The 23,351-nt window shown below is 45.0% G+C and overlaps 1 protein-coding gene across 1 annotated transcript in view; it reads left to right on the forward strand.

Moving 5' to 3' along the window:
- The first annotated feature begins 5,952 nt into the window (after positions 1-5,952).
- The window catches only part of LOC126470332 (inactive hydroxysteroid dehydrogenase-like protein 1), a 162,941-nt gene continuing 145,542 nt past the window's right edge, over positions 5,953-23,351 (forward strand). The window contains exon 1 of the mRNA XM_050098118.1: positions 5,953-6,069. Within this exon, the coding sequence (XP_049954075.1) occupies positions 6,006-6,069 (64 nt within the window). The 5' untranslated portion in view covers positions 5,953-6,005. The remainder of the gene's footprint in view (positions 6,070-23,351) is intronic.

Below are 23,351 nucleotides of genomic sequence, written 5' to 3' on the forward strand. Positions count from 1 at the left end.
TGGGATGAGTAGATGGTAGAAGTTGCGTTGGGAAAGAAGGCGGAGGATGTGGAGATGGAGAGAGGTTGGAACACAGTGGTAAAGGTGCGGCAATGGGTTGGGGGTGGAGAGGTAGGCAGACACCAGTGGATGAGGAGGATCAAGGCGGCGGACAATACATAATATGTAGATGTGTTCAAGGGAAAGGAGAACGTGGGGGAAGGGGATCAGGTCGTAGAGGATGCACGCTGGGGACAGAAGGCGGATGCAGAAGGCGAGGCAGAGTGCATGGCGTTCGAGGATTTGGAGGGCTTTATAGAACCAGGGAGGGGTGGAAATCCAAGCTACACTGGCATAACGAAACCACTTTGCGATTGATGTGTATAGTTTTATCACGCCGTTTTCCCCCTCCCCAAAGATAGAGAAGACTTGTGTCTTCAATGCCAAAGGCAACTTTGGGTTGGCTGGGGAGCTGCGACAGTTCAGAGCACAGCACTGTGCCACATTTAATGGTGGTATAATGTGGAACGTTGACTAACTTGAGGAGCTACGTTTCCATGACAGGAAGGCACGCTCTTAGAAACCCAACAGGGGCATGATGTCCTCCTGCCGGATTCTCAATCCCTGTGAACGAGATTCGCTCCCCAAATGCGTCTGTAATCACAGAGTATTCTAACTGTGGTATGGTGCCACTGATTCGATGTCCTTCACCAAAATATTTTTTGTGAAAGGGATGTCTCCAGGTACATACCTATATGTATTATGTGAAAAGTTTAGATAGTTCTAAAGATTTTGTGATGTTTAAAGGTACCCTCTCCCAACTACTATGTCCGCCGAACTGTTTCCCTTCAGTCTCTCTCTACAGAACCTCCCTGACTTGTGCCCAGTAGAAATTTCAGTTAACACTTTCCGGCAGATTTGACCATCTTATCTGTCACTGTAGGAGGAGTGATTAATGGAGATTCATATTTTAGCGAGGGTACCATGCATTTTCGTGGAAATCCTTGCTACGTGAGAGAGAAGCGCCCGGTGCGTCTGACAAACAGGTTTCAGGTGCTGTCTCTGGCTGAGCCAGATGCAGCAGCCTGCCCTGTTTCAGAGGATGATTCTCAGCCTTCAAGGTTCGGGCAATCGCAGAGGGTGGGCTTGTTGGTAGTTGGGAGCTCCAATGTTTGCCGCGTAATGGGGCCCCTTAGGGATATGGCGGCTAAGGTGGGGAAGAAATCCAGTGTGCACTCCGTGTGCATTCCGGGTGGAGTCATTCCTGATGTGGAAACGGTCCTTCCGGATTGCATGAAGAGCACAGGGTGCAGCCAGCTGCAGGTGGTGGCACATGTCGGCACTAATGACGTGTGTCGCTTTGGATCTGAGGAAATTCTCTCTGGATTCCAGCGGCTATCTGATTTGGTGAAGGTTGCCGGTCTTGCTTACGAGATGAAGGCAGAGCTCACCATCTGCAGCATCGTTGACTAAACCGACTACGGACCTTTGGTGCAGAGCCGGGAGGAGGGTCTGAATCAGAGGCTCAGACGGTTTTGCGACCGTGTTGGCTGCAGATTCCTTGACTTGCGCCATAGGGTGGTGGGGTTTCGGGTTCCGCTGAATAGGTCAGGAGTTCACTACACTCAGCTGGCGGCTACACGGGTAGCGGAGGCTGTGTGGTGTCGACTGGGCGGTTTTTTAGGTTAGAAGGTCTCGGGAAAGTACGGGGTGGGCTGCAATCTCAAGGGGTGCATGGCAAATACAGGACGTGCTTGGATCAAGGAACAGTCGGAATTGTAGTTGTAAATTGTTGTAGTTGTGCTGGGAAAGCCCCTGAGCTTCAAGCGCTAATAGAAAGCACAGAAGCTGAAATCGTTATAGGTACAGAAAGCTGGCTAAAGCCTGAAATAAGTTCTGCAGAAATTTTTACGAAGTCTCAGACGGTGTTCAGGAAAGATAGATTAGGCAGAATTGGTGGTGGAGTGTTTGTGTCTGTCAGTAGTGGTTTATCTTGTAGTGAAGTCGAAGTAGATACTCCGTGCGAATTGGTATGGGTGGAGGTTATACTTAACAGCCGAACTAAGTTAATAATTGGCTCCTTCTACCGACCCCCAGACTCCGATGATATAGTTGCTGAACAGTTCAGAGAAAATTTGAGTCTCGTAACAAATAAATACCCCTCTCATACGGTTATAGTTGGTGGGGACTTCAACCTTCCCTCGATATGTTGGCAAAAATACTTGTTCAAAACCGGTGGTAGGCAGAAACATCTGCCGAGATTGTCTTAAACGCTTTCTCCGAAAATTATTTCGAGCAGTTAGTCCACGAACCCACGCGAATTGTAAATGGTTGCGAAAAAAATGGCTCTGAGCACCATGGGACTTAACTTATGAGGTCATCAGTCCCCTAGACCTTAGAACTACTTAAACCTAACTAACCTAAGGACATCACACACATCCATGCCCGAGGCAGAGTTCGAACCTGCGACCGTAGCGGTTACGCGGTTCCAGACTGAAGCGCCTAGAACCGCACGGTCACACCGGCCGGCATTTTGCGAAAACACACTTGACCTCTTAGCCACAAACAATCCAGAGCTAATAGGGAGCATCATGATTGATAGAGGGATTAGTGATCACAATGTCGCTGTAGCTAGGCTCAATACCGTTTCTTCAAATCCACCAGAAACAAACGCAAAATAATTTTATTTAAAAAAGCGGATAAAGTGTCACTAGAAGCCTTCCTAAGAGACAATCTCCATTCCTTCCGAACTGACTATGCAAATGTAGACGAGATGTGGCTCAAATTCAGAGATATAGTAGCAACAGCAATTGAGAGATTCATACCTCATAAATTGGTAAGAGATGGAACTGATCCCCCATGGTACACAAAACAGGTCCGAACCCTGTTGCAGAGGCAACGGAAAAAGCATGCGAAGTTCAGAAGAACGCGAAATCCCGAAGATTGGCTAAAATTTACAGGCGCGCGAAATTTGTCACGGACTTCAATGCGAGATGCCTTTAATAGGTTCCACAACGAAACATTGTCTCGAAATTTGGTAGAAAATCCGAAGAAATTCTGGTCGTATGTAAAGTACACAAGCGGCAAGACGCAGTCAATACCTTCGCTGCGCAGTGCCGATGGTACTGTTACCGACGACTGTGCCGCTAAAGCGGAGTTATTGAACGCAGTTTTCCGAAATTCCTTCACCAGGGAAGACGAATGGAATATTCCAGAATTTGAAACACGAACAGCTGCTAGCATGAGTTTCTTAGAAGTGGATACCTTAGGGGTTGCGAAGCAACTCAAATCGCTTGATACGGGCAAGTCTTCAGGTCCAGATTGTATACCGATTAGGTTCCTTTCAGATTATGCTGATACAATAGCTCCCTAATTAGCAATCATATACAACCGCTCGCTCACCGATAGATCTGTACCTGCAGATTGGAAAATTGCGCAGATCACACCAGTGTTTAAGAAGGGTAGTAGGAGTAATCCATCGAACTATAGACCTGTATCATTGACGTCGGTTTGCAGTAGGGTTTTGGTGCATATACTGTATTCAAACATTATGAATCACCTCGAAGGGAACGATCTATTGATACGTAATCAGCATGGTTTCAGAAAACATCGTTCTTGTGCAACGCAGCTAGCTCTTTATTCGCACGAAATAATGGCCGCTATCGACAGGGGATCTGAAGTTGATTCCGTATTTCTAGATTTCCGGAAAGCTTTTGACACCGTTCCTCACAAGCGACTTCTAATCAAGCTGCGGGCCTATGGGGTATCGTCTCAGTTGTGCGACTGGATTCGTGATTTCCTGTCAGGAAGGTCGCAGTTCGTAGTAATAGACGGCAAATCATCGAGTAGAACTGAATTGATATCAGGTGTTCCCCAGGGAAGCGTCCTGGGACCTCTGCTGTTCCTGATCTATATAAATGACCTGGGTGACAATCTGAGCAGTTCTCTTAGGTTGTTCGCAGATGATGCTGTAATTTACCGTCTAGTAAGGTCATCCGAAGACCAATATCAGTTGCAAAGCGATTTAGAAAAGATTGCTGTATGGTGTGGCAGGTGGCAGTTGACGCTAAATAACGAAAAGTGTCAGGTGATCCACATGAGTTCCAAAAGAAATCCGTTGGAATTCGATTACTCGATAAATAGTACAATTCTCATGGCTGTCAATTCAACTAAGCACCTGGGTGTAAAAATTACGAACAACTTCAGTTGGAAAGACCACATAGACAATAATTGTGGGGAAGGCGAGCCAAAGGTTGCGTTTCATTGGCAGGACACTTAGAATATGCAACAAGTCCACTAAAGAGACAGCTTACACTACACTCGTTCGTCCTCTGTTAGAATATTGCTGCGCGGTGTGGGATCCTTACCTGGTGGGATTGACGGAGGACATCGAAAGGGTGCAAAAAAGGGCAGCTCGTTTTGTATTATCACGTAATAGGGGAGAGAGTGTGGCAGATATGATACGAGAGTTGGGATGGAAGTCATTAAAGCAAAGACGTTTTTCGTCGCGGCGAGACCTATTTACGAAATTTCTTCCTCTTCCGAATGCGAAAATATTTTGTTGAGCCCAACCTACATAGGTAGGAATGATCATCAAGATAAAATAAGAGAATTCAGTGCTCGAACAGAAAGGTTTAGGTGTTCGTTTTTCCCGCGCGCTATTCGGGAGTGGAATGGTAGGGACATAGTATGATTGTGGTTCGATGAACCCTCTGCCAGGCCCTTAAATGTGAATTGCAGAGTAATCATGTAGATGTAGATGTGGAAAGTTTGTCAATGTCACCCACGCTTATCTCTTCTTTGCCGTCGGTACACGCCACCAGTTGTGCTTTAAAATGGTTCAAATGGCTCTGAGCACTATGGGACTTAACTGCTGAGGTCATCAGTCCCCTAGAACTTAGAACTACTTAAACCTAACTAACCTAAGGATATCACAGACATCCATGCCCGAGGCAGGATTCGAACCTGCGACCGTAGTGGTCGCGTGGTTCCAGACTGTAGCGCCTTGAACCGCTCGGCCACTCTGGCCGGCTTGAGCTTTAGAAAACAGTTTCTTCAAGATGTGTACGTGTGTTGAGCCGAGTGCTGAAAGTACCCTCTCACCCCTCTCGCCATCCATCTGGCCTTGCGCCTACCCTCCCGCAAAACGTGGGTTACATCACCTACTACAGAGAAGCGCCATTAAAGTATGTCGACGTCACATATGCTTATCTCTCCTTCCCCGCCAGACAAGCCACGTGCTTTTCTCCCGCCAGTCGGAAGTTTGTTTACAAATAGTGCGTGCGTTCCTGTCGCGCCAGAACCACATTCTAGCTGTGAATATTTTCGTATTTTATGAACTGATTATAAACTCAGTGCATTCTGTATCTTTCTTTATGTGAATTTTATGAATAGGACGAGGACATTGATAGCTGTTTTGTCACTTTGGACACACATTTTAATTATCTCTTCTAGAGTTTTGCCTGTGTGTTTCTCCATGTCTACAAGTTTGTTTTACAAACTTATTTTATACCACATGTCAGTCCCCAGATAATCTGCAAACAGTAAACTCTAAGAACAGTTGACAGAACAGATATTTTTCTTTAACTTTACTGTTTTAGAGGAAAAAGTTAAGTTGTAACCGATCCTCATTTTCTATTGACAATCAAACGAGTGCCGTTTGGTCCTGTCCTTCAGTTTTTCTAGTTGTAACTGTCGTTATAGAGAATAGTTTGTTAATAATTTCTGTAACAGGCTTGTAAAACATTGTGGTTTAGTGATACTACTGGGAAAAATATTAAGTCTGTGTGATGACTGGGACGTTCTTAACCATTCAGACCACAACTTGGTCACATTTCATCCTTTTTAATGTTCATTTCCCTCTCTTTTAACTAATTAATTTACATGACAAATTAAGTGATGTGCATACGGACTATTACACCATGAGGTAATTTAAAATATTTTTTTAAGTGAATGGGTAATTCTTTTCTTTAGGTTTCCTGAGATTTTCAGCACAATTTGGCCTTATTGGTCATTTCCAATGATGTATGCAAATTGAGACAGTGATGGTTTATCAGATGCTCTGGCTACTTTATACCACAATTTTTCCAGGTGAGACAACTGAGTAACTTTGATCTGTGTGTAATATTTCACTGTCTTTGCCATTTACTCCTCAGTATTTCAATATGCCATAATTTGAAGGACTGTTACTCTACGAGGTGGTATAAGGTATTTTAAACTGAGTAGAGAGAATGTTGATATTAGAAATGCATGAGTTTTGATGTGTAGCCTTTGCTATCTCCTGATTTCATCCGTATTCCCAGTATTTTGTCGGTATAAGAAAAGGTTTTGTACCTTTTATTCTAACATGAGTTAATGTGGTTAAAGATTTTTATGTGCTTTATGGTACTCCATCTCTTGGAGTTTGTAGGTGAATCCACCATTTTACTGAAATGTGTTAATGTTTCGTAACCTGCGGAATTTGTGCAGCTACTACGTGCAAAAATAGTCAGACGGCGTAGCAAGATTTTACTTCGGTTATTACTCTTTTTCGAATGTACGTAATCTGGCATGATTATCTTCGTTTATTTTAAGACTTGATTATATGGGCAGTGATGATCTCAATTATTACAGGAGTTATTGTATTTGTGCGCAAAATTTGAACAGCTAATATTTTACTATTTTCTTATCACACGAAATTTGATAAACTTGACTACATGTAAGTCCCCTCCCACTTACATTAAATGAAATATTGTAACAGATTCTTCCCACAGTATTAAGGCACACCGTCTTTCTGGGGAGTGACTGACGTCCTTTTGTAAACATCGTGAGTCAGCACTCCTCTGGAAGGGGGAAGGAATGCACAGGGTGGCAGCCAATCAAGGAATATTACAGGGAATTGGTTTAAAAAAATATTCCTAAGGCTCAGTCAAATCTTAACAAGTTTACCCCCAGAGCAACTTACAGTGTGAATATGTGACACAAGTTGCCTGTCTTTCAGAACCGAGGCAGTTCTGTGCAGTTAAAGCTGCTGACAAGAGACGCCCTGAGACCTCTGCTGAACTGCTAGCGGATTCACGTCATTGGTTTTAGCCAATAGGCCGGCCGGTGTGGCCGTGAGGTTTTAGGCGCTTCAGTCTGGAACCGCGTGACCGCTACGGTCGCAGGTTCGAATCTTGCCTCGTGCATGGATGTGTGTGATGTCCTTGGGTTAGTTAGGTTTAAGTAGTTCTAAGTTCTAGGGGACTGATGACCACAGATGTTAAGTCCCATAGTGCTCAGAGCCATTTTTTAGCCAATAACGCGCGTGGGATACGGGTCACGTGTGTGGACGCTGGAGTGTTCCGCAGTGTAGAACACAGTTCCCTCCCTCGAAGTGGCCGTGCGGTTAAAGGCGCTGCAGTCTGGAACCGCAAGACCGCTACGGTCGCAGGTTCGAATCCTGCCTCGGGCATGGATGTTTGTGATGTCCTTAGGTTAGTTAGGTTTAACTAGTTCTAAGTTCTAGGGGACTAATGACCTCAGCAGTTGAGTCCCATAGTGCTCAGAGCCATTTGAACCATTTGAACCATCCCTCCCTCTCTTGTGATCCAGACCTCGAGCAGACCAGACGTCTTTCTTGGGAGGCAGAGCCTCTGGCTCTGTGTTCCATGACCGGTCACCAACGTAAGTTAACATGAATCGCCTCCCATCCGTTGTCCACTTATTTAGCTGTTCGACTTCCAAGACTGGCCTAAACCTGGTAACTTCCGACCCAAGGCGCGCCCCTTGTACACCGTACATTGAGATGTATTCTCTTTATTTTTCTTATTTCCTGTTTGTCATTTAACGGCGGCCCTGGATGCCCACTTACAAGTCCTGACCGCTCGACCTCTCGTACATTTCGTCGCGAGCCGGATCCAACTACCTTCTTCCCCCTTCCCTGCCCATGTACACACTATATGTTACCGTGTGTCCACGTCCTGCTCTCGCACAATCGCTGACATTTCCGCACAGGAAGAGACTTACTTGTTTTTGTCACGACCTTTGCCTAGGCGTGTAAATACTATTTGCAGTGTCTGTGTTTAGCCATTTACTATGCAATGTCCGTCAGATATGCGTGTATCACAACAACTGTATGAGTACAGGACATGGACACACGGTGGAGGCTTAGGTCAGTCCTGAAAGAGTGCTCAGACAGCCAAAGTCATTAGGGCGAACACCCGCGTAAAGCGAGAAATCCGAGGATCGGGTTCCAGGCAGGCATAAATTTTCATTTGAGGTCAATAAATTGTACAGGTGGAATCTCATCGTATTCGCAATTACGAATACATTTCTTGCAAACTGGCAACGTTTATTTCGCTTGGAGCCTCCACACATGGATACATCCATCGTGATGGTGTACACAAAACTGGGACTCCCTTGAAAAGACGAAGTGGTGCCACTCCTGTGTCTATCGTTGTTATTGGCTGCACCATTGTCGGCGCGCCTCTCTTTCTGCTGCTACGTCAAGGGAAGCCGCAACGATAGAAATATTAAACTTCCTGGCAGATTAAAACTGTGTGCCCGACCGAGACTCGAACTCGGGACTTTTGCCTTTCGCGGACAAGTGCTCTACCATCTGAGCTACCGAACCACGAGTCACGCCCGCTCCTCACAGCTTTACTTCTGCCAGTATCTCGTCTCCTACCTTTCAAACTTTACTGGCAGAAGTAAAGCTGTGAGGAAACGGCGTAAGTCGTGCTTCGGTGGCTCAGATGGTAGAGCACTTGCCCGCGAAAGGCAAGGTCCCGAGTTCATTCTGGAAACATCCCCCTGGCTGTGCGCGTGAGTCGTGCTTCGGTAGCTCAGATGGTAGAGCACTTGCCCGCGAAAGGCAAAGGTCCAGAGTTCGAGTCTCGGTCGGACACACAGTTTTAATCTGCCAGGAAGTTTCATATCAGCGCACACTCCGCTGCAAAGTGAAAATCTCATTCTGGAAACATCTCCCAGGCTGTGGGTAAGCCATGTCTCCGCAGTATCTTTTCTTTCAGGAGTGCTAGTTCTGCAAGGTTCGCAGGAGAGCTTCTGTAAAGTTTGGAAGGTAGGAGACGAGATACTGGCAGAAGTAAAGTTGTGAGGACCGGGCGTGAGTCGTGCTTCGGTAGCTCAGATGGTAGAGCACTTGCTCGCGAAAGGCAAAGGTCCCGAGTTCGAGTCTCGGTCGGGCACACAGTTTTAATCTGCCAGGAAGTTTCATATCAGCGCACACTCCGCCGCAGAGCGAAAATCTCATTGTGGAAATAATAATATTGTCCTCATGCTGACGTTCCGTAGTGCTCCAGGCGTCATTGCGCTGCTCAAAAATGGTTCAAATGGCTCTGAGCACTATGGAACTTAACATCTGAGGTCATCAGTCCCCTAGAACTTAGAACTACTTAAACCTAACTAACCTACGTACATCACACACATCCATGCCCGAGGCAGGATTCGAACCTGCGACCGTAGCGGTCGCGCGGTTCCAGACTGAAGCGCCTAGAACCGCTCGGCCACACCGGCCGGCGTTGCGCTGCTCGTGTGGATTCTTGTCTTACTGAAAACATGATTGTTTCCTAACTCTTCTCCTTCTTCTTCTTCTTCTTCTTCTTCTTCTTGAATTCCCTTACGCTTTCGAGCTTGGGGATAGCCTCGCTCTGTTTCTTCTATTCCACACTATTCTTGCATAATGTCTTCATTTGCACGATTCTTTTTCCACGCCTTTGTCCCAGTATCTCGAACCTGCCCTCCCATGTGACGCAGGGCCTTCGTCGTCCGGTCCCTCCTCTACACGTATTACAAAAAGTTGTTTAGCTTTTCTTTTCTCTCTCATTCTCTTGACGAGCCCGTACCATTTCAACTGACGATTCTCAACTACCATACTCATTGCTTTCTTCTGCCCAGTGTCTTATCGAATTCTTTCATTTCTAACTCTCTCTCTCTTCTAATCTTTCCTACAACTGTCCTCACGAACTTCATTTTCTGGCAGTAATCTTGCTTAGGTGTTTTTCTTGTAGTAGGAAACTCTCCACACCATACGCTGTAATTAGTCGCTCAATTGCGTTCTAAATTTGCATTTTAGTTTTCATACTTATATGATTCTTCACCATTATTATGTTGTTCACCTGATAGTACTCTGAGATTGCTTTCTTAGTTCTGGATGTTGATAACAATGCACCAAAGTGTAAAAGAGGTTGTTCCTACTCATTACCTTGCAAATGGCAACACAATAATTGGTGAATACTATTCTTCCATCACTACTTAGTGTGATGTCAAGATATTCAAAAGTTTACTTGCACATCTGGATGAACAGATATTGTTGACAACATACTTTATACTTCGAAATAAATTCGCAGTATGCAAAGAACTTGGCTTCAGCTGTATTAGATGTAGATGCCCTACTTATTGGTGATATACGAAAATCTGTGCCGGACCAGGACCCGAACCGGGATTTGCCACTTTTCGCGAGTGGGAATTCTGGGTTCGGGTCCCGGCCCAGCAAAAATTTCCATATGTTACCAACACGTAGAACATCTATATCTAATACAGCTGAACCCATGTTATTTATTTCGAAATAATTTTCAAAAGTGCCTTCTTTTACAAGAGGCTTTCCTTTATACAGAACACTGAGTTCTTCTTCCTGTCTGTTCTGTTTTGAAACCCACAATACTTTGCTTTTATCTGCATTCAGTATTATCCCCTCCCGCTTCAGTTCTTCATACCATTCCACTAGAGCCTGGTGTCAGCCACAAATACTACATCATCTGCATAGAGCAGGGGTGGCCAAGAATTCGGCTCAACTGGCAATTTCCCCCACCACGACGCTACGCTCTCTGACCGCGGTGGGGGGAGAGGGAGAAACTGCGAACCCGGCGCAGTTGAAAAGCAGTGCAGTCGCACTGCGTATGAGTTGTATCTACATTTCACATTTCGCAACAACATAGATCACAAGCAAAACAAATTTTCAGTATTATTTAATTATATTTGGTAGGCTGGTACAAACTGTGGGCATATGGATAGAAGCAGACAATTTCACAGATTTTTGGATTCAGGTTGCAATGTAACCGTGACTTATTTAGTTTCACAATCGAAAAAACGCCTTTCACACACATATGTTGATCGAAATATTGTAAACTTTTGCAACCTCATTATGTAAACGTGGAAACTCCACCTGAGGAAAGCAAAGTAGACGTCCTACACTGTTTTAACGTTAAAAGCATTTGGCTTCAAAACAGGAATTACTTTGCGAGTCAGTCAGTTACGTCGGCACATGCACGGGGGCACTTTCAACTGAAGAGGCAACAGGTCTCGAAAACAACTTGAAAACAGCTGTAAGATTGGCAGCGTCCAAAACGTTTAGGAAACTATCCATGTAATTCTAGTAAGGCCACAATGCATCCTTCAAACCTAACGTTTTCTTTAACGCCAGTCAGCTTAGGGCACTGGACTGTCTTGGTCAGAGCGTGTCCCTTCTACAACGCGGTTTTCTTTTTAATTGCATCCCCATCACACAGAAAGAAGTTAACTTGTAGTTTCTTACAGTGGTCAGCGTGCAGTCAAGCCAATTAAAATCCGAAGTCTGCAATCCACTCCGAATGTTCTAATTTTCGTTACTGCAGTCTTTTTCCCTCAATAATTCAGCAATAGCCGGTTTTAAGTCGAAAATCGTTCCAGGCATGCTCCTTGACTTAACCAACGTACTTCATAGTAATTTATAAAGTCTCCAGACTCTTCGTTCAGTTCGAATGAAAACTCTTACAACTGAGTATGGAATACGCGTGCGATTTCAGAAATTTTGCTATTCATACCATCAATTTCTTCATGCTCTCCATGCTTGGAAATTTAGCACAAAGTGCTTCTTGATGTACGGAACAATGAATACCGTCTGCTTTTGGTTGTAATTTTTTGCTACGCGTGGAGGTTGGCACGCCGTGACTTGCCCCGGCATAGAGCTATGTTCTATAGGTTCGCCTCTTGTTTTTGTTACTTCATCTAGGAAGACGTTAAAGAGTTTTGCACTGGGCAATGAGGTCGCCACATTCTTGCGCCTTACATTTTCTAACTCAAGATACGTAAAATGACTGTACGATCCTGAACAGGTGAGCGAACAATGTTGGCTCCTCATGTGCCAATCCAATGGGACACAACGTTGAATCTGGAGCTCCTTAATCTACGGATTCCTGATTCGCTTGACGGTCGTGGCATCCGGACCAACGCAAGCAAATTTCTGGAGTTGGCAGTAAACAAATGAAAACAGAAACAAAATGCACACCGGTTGTTCAGTCAACCGATTTCAGTTGAAGGTTTGTGTGAGTACAATGTACGCCACAGAAGAGAGGGTAGAGATGGTACTCATGACTAATTGACCGTTGTGCATTTTCCTTCTGTTTACATTTGTTTACTATCACCTTCAGTAAGTGGACGAACTAATGTTACCCGGGTGCCGGCACTGTGTGCTAGTATGGAAAACTTGAAGTCAGTTTTGCGCTACGTTTTTTATCATGTCATGTTGATTTGAATGGTACGCTGTGATATATTTTTGAACAGTTCTTAAGGAGAGAAACTGGATTACGGTATAAAAACTGTAGGGTACTATTTGAAAAAAGACGCACTGCTGTTTATGTATTCGTAATGAACAAAGTTACAAGACCGGCAATTATGTTAATGTACCCCTGGTAACTAAACAATATTTGCTCAACACTCTTCTTTAGTTTGTTTCTGGATGGAAAGTTATTTGGTGTGAGTGGGATACGAGGTATGTTTTTTAAGTAAATACCTCTTTGAAATAAAAATAAAACAAGTAAGCTTTTCTTAGCAATTTTATTATTACGCGAAAGCCTGTTCGTTAACAAGTTTGCTTGGTGGCCATCCTCCGCAGCAAGTACAGAAATACTTGTTTTGTAAATAACCGCCTTTTCCTGCTGCCACAGCAGCAGGAAAAGGCGGTTTTATGCACAAAACATGTATTACTGTTCTTTAATCGACTTTTCCACATATTCCACCAATATCAAGGCACTTACCATATCACACAATCAGCTTTAAATACCATTCTCGTAGAAATCTTCCGCCTGAGCATAACTTTCGAGAATTTAAAAGTTCTGTAACAATTGCATAAATCATTCTCCTTGGCACTTGAGGTAACTCTTCACATAACGTCTAAATCGTAAAGCGTCTGTTCTCTCTCACTTTTTCATCTACTTTCTGCGCAAAATCGTCAGTAGTGAATGGAAGTCTCCCACATCGTTCCTCATCACTCACATTCATAAAGCCACCTTTAAGAGCTCTCACCCATTTCCATACAATACAATCGTTCATGCTGTCAAGAAGTATGCCTTATGCAGTTGTTACAGAACGTTTAAATTATCAAAAGTTATGCTTAGGAAGCAGATTCCTACGAGGATGGTATTCAAAGCTCATTGTACGATACAATTAGTGCCTTAATATTGGCGGGAATTATGTAGAAAAGTAGATTAAAGTACAGCCTTTCATGTAAAAATACAATTGCTAGGAAAAGTCTTCTTGTTTGATTTTTATTTCCAAACAGTGCTTACTTAAAAACGCTCCTCATAAATGGGACATAATGTATGCAGAAGATATGAACGCTTTTAATTAAATGTTGTTTATTATCAAAGGTACCATTGTTTGGAGTATCAAGCGAAATTGCTGACTGGATTGTGGACTTCTTGGTAGGGAAGACACAACAAGCTATCTTGCATGGAAATTCATCCACAGATGACAGTGTGTGCCCCAGGGAAGGGCGTTGGGACCCTTGATGTTCATTTTACATGTTAATAAACTTGCGGACAATATTAACAATATAAAATTGTGCACTTCACAAAACGGAAAAACGTAGTATGCTATGACTATGATACTAACGAGTTACAGTTGGAATCGGTCAATTCCTACAAATAACTGGGTGTAACAATTTGTGGGAGTGTGAAATGGAACGATCACATAGGCCCAACGGTTAGACATCGGTCCACTTGTAAAAAACTAGAGAAGTGAAATCAGTCTACAAAAGAGACTGCATACAAAACACTCGTGCGACCCATCCTAGAATATCGATCAAATGTATGGGATCCGTACCGAACAGAACTAAAGGGGGATAGTGAACAGATATAAAAAAAAAGGTCAGCACGAATGGTTCAAATGTGTGTGAAATCTTATGGGACTTAACTGCTAAGGTCATCAGTCCCTGAGCTTACATACTACTTAACCTAAATTATCCTAAGGACAAACACACACACCCATGCCTGAGGGAGGACTCGAGCGTCCGCCGGGAGCAGCCGCACAGTCCATGACTGCAGCGCCTAGACCGCTCGGCTAATCCCGCGTGGCGAATGGTCAAAGGTTTTTTAGTACCGTGGGAGAGTGACACGAAGACGCTGGAAGAACTGAACTGGCGCTCGCTTGAAGATATACGCAAACTATCCCGTGAAAATCTACTTAGAAGGCTTGTAGAACCAATTTTAGGTGATGAATTTTGGAGTATATTACAACCCCCAATGTACTGCTCTCATAGGTGTCACGAAGACAAGATTAAACTGATTACAGCGCACTAAGGTACTTAAGCAATTATTCTTCTAGCGCTCCATACGTGAATGGAGCGGGAAAAGGCCCTAATAAGATGCACAATGGGACGTACCCTTTGGCATGCACTTTACTGTGGTTTTCAGAGTATGAATGTGGATGTAGAGGGTTCATGACCCCTATGGCGCTCCCCGCTCCCTCTTTTAGATCCCCACCCAGATAACATTTGTACTTACCTACATGATAAATGAAATTGAGTGCAACTGAGAAAGAATGGCTGCAGATGTTTGCAGTACAAATTACATTGTTAACAACGCCGAAGTTTTAAATTTCGCGTTTGAGGAATCGTTCACGCAGGACAATCGTACTAATATACCGTCGTCTGACCAGCGGACAGACCCCCGTGTGGACGACATAGTAATGAGCATCCCTGGCGTGGAGAAACAACTGAAAGAGTTGAAAACAAATTAGTCGCCAGGTCCGTATGGAATCCCAGTTCGGTTTTACAAAGAGTACTCTACGGCACTTGTAAGGTGTCAGGCAAATCCAACACCTTCCATGAAAACCCTGACATGATAAGCAAATCCAGTAGTATGTCACATAGCTCCAAATAAATCGTGACATTAAATTAACCAAAGTAATACGAGTAACGAGTCAGCAAATGGAATACCACAGACTAACACAAGAAAGCCTAAATGCATGTCATACCTTCCCACCGTGAGACAGACCCAGTTCCGAGGGGAGAAACGAGAACAGAAGCCGAGAGCAGAACCGTGTTATGCTAGAAGGCCCTACGATAAGGGACGGACACCCACGTCGCCAGCTAACCACCAGGACCCCCCCCCCCCCAGCCCATGTTAAAAGCTAGAGCCCTCCAGAAGAACAGTATAGATCTTACGATAACCCTAAAAGGGCCACACCAGCCGCAAATTTTAGCGTGAGACTTTTTCGCGTCTCTGTTACGGTGCAAACGTTAAAAACATTGCCCCACCACGAAAAGTAACCACCAGGACCACCCCCCAGCCCATGTTAAAAGCTAGAGCCCTCCAGAAGAACAGTATAGATCTTACGATAACACAAAAAGGGCCACACCAGTCGCAAGTTTTAGCGTGAGACTTTTTCGCGTCTCTGTTACGTTGCAAACGTTAAAAACATTGCCCCACCACGAAAAGTAACCGCCAGGACTACCCCCCAGCCCATATTAAAAGATAGAGCCCTCCAGAAGAACAGTATAGATCTTACGATAACACTAAAAGGGCCACACCAGCCGCACGTTTTGGCGTGAGATTTTGTCGCGTCTCTGTTACGTTGCAAACTTTAAAAACATTGCCCCACCACGTAAAGTATAACGTTTCTCATTGGATAGACAGAATTTTTGTAGGCGGGGCTTACGGTTAACATTGAGACCCTGATTGGTCAGATGAAAACACAGCCAGATAGTTTTTTTTTTAAACCAACTTCGGTAAATTGTAGTAAGGAGAAGTTAAGACAGAGTGGCTTCCGAGACGGCGATATGCGTGGAGCTGTGCCGACCGCCGCTCCCTGACGCTGACTAACCACCGACAAGGTAATGAACGCACGCGATGCCGCATAAGCGCGCATAAAGCTTCACTCAGAACTGCAGAAGTCTCATCTGTTACATCCCCTTTTTACGTAATACTAGTGTCGATCGTCAATTAAATCTCATGGTGTTCACATTTGCCACTTGAAGTAAAAATCTGAAAAGCGATGATTTTTCTGTTATATAATTATTAAGAAGCCACATCAGCCACTGTAATTTACGACAAGACAGATAGGTAATTATAGATAATTGAGGGTCACTTTAGACCATTTTGATAGTTTTCTCTTTTGTGAAACTTAATTTAAACCTAGATTATAGATGTGATATAGCATAGGTCATCCTTCGATCCATTGTAGAACTTGGAAACCCACTCAGGGAATATTCGTTCACATTTTTGTTGAACGCAGTTGCTTTTTATCATCCAGTATTAAAATATTTCCTTTTATCAATTGTGCAATTTATAAACAATGTTTTGTGAGTAGAATAAAATTTCCAATGGTAAACTTAACTGCTTTTTCGACGTTATTTTACCAGCTAACTAAAAATAGGAAAGCCTTGAACCCCTTCCACTAAATTTGGTTAGTATTAAGATTCTTTTACAGGGAGTGCAGTGGAGCTGGCGCTGAAATCATTAAGTATTTGGTTATATCATCGCTAGTCTCACTGAACTCTTGTGAACTCTACATGTCATGTGTGGTCTGGCGTCTCCTTACTAGCAACAGGTCCCTGGTTCAAACTAATCAATTCCCTAAAAAACACGCTCAGAGCGTCGTTGCGCGAAAGTGGTAGGGAGACACGACATAGAACAACAGACACCACGCAGAATGTTAGACACTGGCCCCTTACCTAGCTTGCGTTTATTGCGAATCTCGCGCCCAGTGCAAAGTCCCAAGTGACTGGATAAAAGCACAGGTGACTCCTGTGTATAAGAAAGGCAAAAGAACGGACCGGGAAAATTACACACCAATATCCCTGACATCGGTTTGCTGCAGAATCTATGAACATATTCTCAGTTCGAATGTAATAAACTTCCTTGAGACCGAGAGGCTTATGTCCACGAAACAGCACCGTTAGATGGCATCGCTCGTGCAAAACTCAGCTTGCCCTTTTCTCACATGATATACTGTCGACCATTGATGAAGGGCGACAAGCAAATTCCATATTTCTAAATTTCTGAAAAGCATTTGACACGGTGCCCTATTGCACACTGTTAGCGAAGGTACGAGCATATGGAATAGGTTCCCAGATATATGAGTGGCTCGAATATTTCTTAAGTAATAGAATGCAGTATGTTGACCTCGACGGGCAGTGTTAATCAGAGACAAGTTTATCGCGAGGAGTGACCCAGGGAAGTGTGATAGGACTGCTATTATTTTTTGTTACATGAATGATCTGTTGGACACGATGGGCAGCAATGTGCGGTTGTTTATTGATGACGCTGTGGTGTACGGGAAGGTGTCAAAATTGAGTGGCTGTAGGAGGATGCAAAAAAGCGACTCAAAAGCTTTCTTACGAAATCTAAACCTCTCTTTGGAAACGTGCCGCTACACAACGCAAACTGGTCTCTTTTTCTCTCCATTAAAACCCTCATTTGTGGGATATCTACCAATTTCTCCATCCCCATATATTCTTTGCACTCCAGTTAGTGCACAGAATTCGCTACTTAACCCTCAGAAACCGAAGAACACGCCTTACTCTCAAACTTTACTCCTACTATTGCTTAGGAGTAAATTTTGGTCTTATTTCCTCCTTAATTTACTTAAGTAGTAGCGTACTCTCTGAATGTGCTCTCTGCCAATCATGGAGTAAATAAATTTACTTTAGGAGCAAATGAATAATTTACTCCTGTAGAAATTTGCTCCTTTAGCTCTGTACCCTCAACTGGACGTTACCAATTTTCTTCTCTCTTAGTAACTTACTACTTTAGTTTCACGTGCGCTTTGTTGGTTCTCATCACCCTCAGACAAAATTTCTAGTTAATGTGATGAATGGCAGCTAGTTCTGGATGTAGAAAAAAAGAAGTGTGTGAATTCCTAAGGGACTAAACTGCTGAGGTCATCGGTCCCTATACTTACACACTACTTCAACTAACTTAAACTAACTTATTCTAAGAACAGCACACACACCCATGCCCGAGGTAGGACTCGAACCTCCGGCGGGAGGGGCTGCGTAATCCGTGACATGACGCCACAAACCGCGTGGCCACTCCGCGTGGCTCTAGATGTAGAAAAAATGTAGGTTAATGCGGATGAGGAGGGAAAACAAAGCCGTAATATTCAGATACAGCATTAGTAGTGTCGTGCCTGACACAGTCACGTCATTCAAATATCTCGACGTAGCGTTGCAAATCGATATGAAATGGAACGAGCACGTGAGGACTGTGGTAGGGAAGATGAATGGTCAACTTCCATTTATTGGGAGAATTTTGGAGTTTTGTGGTTCACCACTAAAGTAGACCGCATATAGGACTCTAGTGAGACATATTCTTCAGTACTGTTCCGGTGTTTGGGATCCGCTCCTGTTAGGATAAATGGATGACATCGAAGCAATTCAGAGGCGGGCTGCTAGATTTGTTACCAGTATGCTCGAACAACACGCACGTGTTATGGAGATGCTTCGGGAACTCAAATCGAATTCCCTGGAGGTAAGGCGAAGTCGTTTTCGAGTAATAGTGTTGAGAAAATTTTGAGATCCGGTATTTGAAGCTGACTGCAGAATGGTTCTATTGCTGCCAACATACACTGAAGATCCAGAGAGACTGGTACACCTGGCTAATATCGTGTAGGGCCCCCGCGAGCACCCAGCAGTGCCGCATCACGACGTGGCATGGACTCGACTAATGTCTGAAGCAGTGATGGAGGGAACTGACACCATGAATGCTGCAGGGCTGTCCATAAATCCGTAAGAGTACGAGGAGGTGGAGATCTCTTCTGAACAGCACGTCACAAGACTTCCCAGGTATGTTGAATAATGTTCATGTCCGGGGAGTATGGTGGGCAGTGGAAGAGTTTAAACTCAGAAGAGTGTTCCTGGAGCTACTCTGTAGCAATTCTGGACGTGTGGGGAGTCGCTTTGTCCTGCTCCAATTACCCAACTCCGTCGGAATGCACAATGGACACGAATGGATACAGGTGATCAGACAGCACGCTTACGTTGTGTCACCTGTCAGAGTCATATATAGACGTATTAGGGGTCCCATATCACTCCATCTGCAAACGCCCTGTACCGTTGCAGAGTCTCCACCAGCTTGGAAAGTCCCTTGCTGACATGCAGGGTCGTAAATTCCTGAGGTTGTCTCCATACCCGTACACGTCCATACGCTAGATATAATTCGAAACGAGACTCTTCCGGCCAGGCAACATGTTTCCAGTCATCAATAGTCCAATGTCTGTGTCGACGGGCCCAGGCGAGGCGTAAAGCTTTGTGTCGTTACGGCAAGAAAAGAAGAATGGTTCAAATGGCTCTGATCACTAAGGGACTTAACATCTGAGGTCATCAGTCCCCTAGAACTTAGAACTACTTAAACCTAACTAACCTAAGGACATCACACGCATCCATGCCCGAGGCAGGATTCGAACCTCCGACCTTAGCGGTCGTGCGGTTCCAGACTGAAGCGCCTAGAACCGCTCGGCCACACCGTTCGGCAAGGAAGAACGAATTGATTGTTGGTGTTAATAACGATCAACCTCCTTTACCTCCTCTGCATTACTGCAGATGACGTGTCACTGAGCACATTTGTTCTGTGCAAGCAGTACACGTGAGGCGCCTAGTTGTTTCCACTGCACTGTGTCGAATACGAAGGTTCTGTTATAGTTCACTAACCTGCTGCCTTCAAGTTAACGTCCCCAGCGCAGAAAACAGCACGTAGGTCGTAGGTTCTGTATCTTGAGGCTGAAACTGATTTTAGCGAGGTTCTGTTCTGAAATAATGTATCACTTCTTTGGGATGCCACTCGCGTATTTTAATATAGCCACACGAGAAGACTACATGACCTTAATACAACACCTTCTGATACAGCAAAGTACATGATCAAACACAATGTTTACGAAAATGTATCTTTACACTATTTGTGGCACGTGTCTGTGCCTCATGACTACCGGGATGAATCTTTTAATACTGAATACTGGCAAACACATCCTGCCACAGACAACATGACTGTACATCTCGACTGCCTAATCTAGAGTGACGAACAGGAACTTAAATAAAAATTGGAAACTCATCCTACGACAGACAACATGTCTGTTCTTCTCGACTGCCTAATCCAGAGTGACGAACAGCCCGAAACACTTCGCGGGCCGTACCAAGAAAGGCGTGACACGAACGATTCCGAAGTGCTTCGTCTGTAATTTCGTCAGTCTTTTGTTTTTGATTTAAATTGTTTTTAATAATTCTAAAATGACTGACTGATAGTCAGCTGTTGAGAGATACTTATATTAAAAAGTGAAGTCATTCCATTGAGTAGTTTAACTGATAATACACTCCTGGAAATGGAAAAAAGAACACATTGACACCGGTGTGTCAGACCCACCATACTTGCTCCGGACACTGCGAGAGGGCTGTACAAGCAATGATCACACGCACGGCACAGCGGACACACCAGGAACCGCGGTGTTGGCCGTCGAATGGCGCTAGCTGCGCAGCATTTGTGCACCGCCACCGTCAGTGTCAGCCAGTTTGCCGTGGCATACGGAGCTCCATCGCAGTCTTTAACACTGGTAGCATGTCGCGACAGCGTGGACGTGAACCGGATGTGCAGTTGACGGACTTTGAGCGAGGGCGTATTGTGGGCATGCGGGAGGCCAGGTGGACGTACCGCCGAATTGCTCAACACGTGGGGCGTGAGGTCTCCACAGTACATCGATGTTGTCGCCAGTGGTCGGCGGAAGGTGCACGTGCCCGTCGACCTGGGACCGGACCGCAGCGACGCACGGATGCACGCCAAGACCGTAGGATCCTACGCAGTGCCGTAGGGGACCGCACCGCCACTTCCCAGCAAATTAGGGACACTGTTGCTCCTGGGGTATCGGCGAGGACCATTCGCAACCGTCTCCATGAAGCTGGGCTACGGTCCCGCACACCGTTAGGCCGTCTTCCGCTCACGCCCCAACATCGTGCAGCCCGCCTCCAGTGGTGTCGCGACAGGCGTGAATGGAGGGACGAATGGAGACGTGTCGTCTTCAGCGATGAGAGTCGCTTCTGCCTTGGTGCCAATGATGGTCGTATGCGTGTTTGGCGCCGTGCAGGTGAGCGCCACAATCAGGACTGCATACGACCGAGGCACACAGGGCCAACACCCGGCATCATGGTGTGGGGAGCGATCTCCTACACTGGCCGTACACCACTGGTGATCGTCGAGGGGACACTGAATAGTGCACGGTACATCCAAACCGTCATCGAACCCATCGTTCTACCATTCCTAGACCGGCAAGGGAACTTGCTGTTGCAACAGGACAGTACACGTCCGCATGTATCCCGTGCCACCCACCGTGCTCTAGAAGGTGTAAGTCAACTACCCTGGCCAGCAAGATCTCCGGATCTGTCCCCCATTGAGCATGTTTGGGACTGGATGAAGCGTCGTCTCACGCGGTCTGCACGTCCAGCACGAACGCTGGTCCAACTGAGGCGCCAGGTGGAAATGGCATGGCAAGCCGTTCCACAGGACTACATCCAGCATCTCTACGATCGTCTCCATGGGAGAATAGCAGCCTGCATTGCTGCGAAAGGTGGATATACACTGTACTAGTGCCGACATTGTGCATGCTCTGTTGCCTGTGTCTATGTGCCTGTGGTTCTGTCAGTGTGATCATGTGATGTATCTGACCCCAGGAATGTGTCAATAAAGTTTCCCCTTCCTGGGACAATGAATTCACGGTGTTCTTATTTCAATTTCCAGGAGTGTAATAACTATACTTTAACGTTTTGACGCCCTTGTTCCGATCACAGCAGCCAATCACAGAGCAGTAGCATTATGCAGGCGGTCTTTCTCACGGGAATGGTACCGAATATAACATCTGTCACAGGTACCTCACACCACATTTCGTCATCTATATACTTCTTGCATCTCCACTGCTCTGGGATCAGCTTCTTGGAGCCTAATATGATGGCTGACTAAGCCAGAAATATTACATCGTGCACTCATCAAGGGTACACGAGTGGGCCTTCGGCTCTGAAACCACATATCGGTAATGTTTCGCTGAATGGTTCGCACTCTGACACTTGTTGATGGCCCAGCAGTGAAATCTGCAGCATTTTTGCGGAATTGTTGCACTTCTGTCACGTTGAACGATCCTCTTCAGTCGTCGTTGGTCCCATTCTTGCAGGATCCTTTTCCGGCCGCAGCGATGTCGGAGATTTTATGTTTTACCGGATTCCTGATATTTACAGTACACTCGTGAAATGGTCGTACGGGAAAATTCCCACTACATCGACACCTCGTAGATGCTGTGTCCCATCACTCGTGCGTCGACTGTAACACCATGTTCAAACTCACTTAAATCTTGATAACCTGCCATTGTAGCAGCAGTAACCGATGTGACAACTGCGCCAGACACTTGTTGTCTTATATAGGCGTTGCCAACCGCAGCGCCGTGCTCTTCCTGTTTACATGTCTCTGTATTTGAATAAGCATGCCTATGAACTGTAGATTAAAACTGAAGAAACTGCAAAAAGGTGGAAATTTAAGGAGATGAGGCCTGGATAAACTGAAAGAACCAGAGGTTGTACAGAGTTTCAGGGAGAGCATAAGGGAACAATTGACAGGAATGGGGGAAAGAAATACAGTAGAAGAAGAATGGCCGGCCGCGGTGGTCTAGCGGTTAAGGCGCTCAGTCCGGAACCGCGCGACTACTACGGTCCCAGGTTCGAATCCTGCCTCAGGCATGGATGTTTGTGATGTCCTTAGGTTAGTTAGGTTTAAGTAGTTCTAAGTTCTAGGGGACTGATGACCACAGATGTTAAGTCCCATAGTGCTCAGAGCCATTTGAACCATTTTTAGAAGAAGAATGGGTAGCTTTGGGGGATGAAATAGTGAAGGCAGCAGAGGATCAAATAGGTAAAAAGACGAGGGCTAGTAGAAACCCTTGGGTAACAGAAGAAATTTTGAATTTAATTGATGAAAGGAGAAAATATAAAAATGCAGTAAATGAAGCAGGCAAAAAGGAATACAAACGTCTCAAAAATGATATCGACAGGAAGTGCAAAATGGCTAAGCACGGATGGCTAGAGGACGAATGTAAGTATGTAGAAGCTTATCTCACTAGGGGTAAGATAGATACTGCCTACAGGAAAATTAAAGAGATCTTTGGAGAAA

This window comes from Schistocerca serialis, chromosome 3 (genome assembly GCF_023864345.2).
Source record: "Schistocerca serialis cubense isolate TAMUIC-IGC-003099 chromosome 3, iqSchSeri2.2, whole genome shotgun sequence".
Lineage (NCBI taxonomy): Eukaryota > Metazoa > Arthropoda > Insecta > Orthoptera > Acrididae > Schistocerca > Schistocerca serialis.